The 905-nt window shown below is 37.0% G+C and overlaps 1 protein-coding gene across 1 annotated transcript; it reads right to left on the minus strand.

The window, feature by feature from the left end:
• Nucleotides 1-215: 215 nt before the first annotated feature.
• On the minus strand, nucleotides 216-661 carry LOC111894447 (secreted RxLR effector protein 161-like). The gene is made up of 2 exons (XM_023890528.1): nucleotides 573-661; nucleotides 216-531 (listed from the first exon to the last, which is right to left on the minus strand). Exons 1-2 carry the CDS (start codon nucleotides 659-661, stop codon nucleotides 216-218), a joined length of 405 nt encoding a protein of 134 aa, XP_023746296.1.
• Nucleotides 662-905: the final 244 nt, after the last annotated feature.

A 905-nucleotide genomic window follows, 5' to 3' on the forward strand; every position in this document is an offset into this window, starting at 1 on the left:
GAACCATGTGTTACAAAATGAATTTCAACATTACCATCCTCGACATGAACCATTATGAAGTGGTATAGCAGTGCAATGTGTATCGTCTTTGAGTGTTGCACGGTATTATGGCAGATTCTGACAGCACTTTTGGAATCACAATATAGAGGGATTCTCTTCATATTAGTACCATAATCCCTAAGTTGGTTCTGAATCCATACAACTTGGGATGTACATTATGCAGTTGCTATATATTCAGCTTCCACAGTTGACAAATATATACATGTTAGTTTCTTAGATTGCCAACTAACAAGTTTTTCATCCAGACGCTGACATCCCCCTGATGTACTTTTCCGATCAAGTCCACATCCACCTAGGTCAACATCAAAATATGCTTGCACACAGAATCCTAAATTTGATGGATACCATAGTCCAAGAGAAGTAGTTTGCTTCAGATACTGAAAGATGTTCTTGACTGCCAACATGTGAAGTTCTCGAGGGTTGGCTTGAAATCTGGCACAATAACACACGACAAACATAATATTGGCACGCCTGGAAGTTAAGTATAACAAAGAGCAATCATTTGATGATACAATGACATATCAGTTGCTGGTTTATCAAGAGAAGGTGTGAGTTTTGTTCCGAACGCCATTGGAACTTTGACTTTAGAATCACCCACCATTTCGAATTTCGCCAATAAGGTCTTTGTAAAGGCTTCTTGATTGATGATAATACCTTCTGAACTCTGCCTTATATTCAATCTAAGGAAAAAGTTAATCTTACTCATTGAACACATTTCCAAGTTAGTTTCCATTAGCTTTCGGAATTCAGCTGTTAAGTTGGGATTAGTAGATCTAAAAATAATGTAATCAACGTAAATTTGAACAATCATCAGATGATTACCCTCCTTCTTATGAAAGAAGGTA

Source organism: Lactuca sativa, chromosome 4 (assembly GCF_002870075.4).
Source record: "Lactuca sativa cultivar Salinas chromosome 4, Lsat_Salinas_v11, whole genome shotgun sequence".
Classification (NCBI taxonomy): domain Eukaryota; kingdom Viridiplantae; phylum Streptophyta; class Magnoliopsida; order Asterales; family Asteraceae; genus Lactuca; species Lactuca sativa.

Excerpts from the sequence above, each read along its gene's own strand:
- LOC111894447 (XM_023890528.1), bottom strand. The coding sequence starts at position 661 with ATGGTGGGTGATTCTAAAGTCAAAGTTCCAATGGCGTTCGGAACAAAA. Across the intron at positions 532-572 it reads CCAGCAACTGATATGTCATT|GCGTGCCAATATTATGTTTG; the intron begins GTATCATCAAAT and ends CTTAACTTCCAG.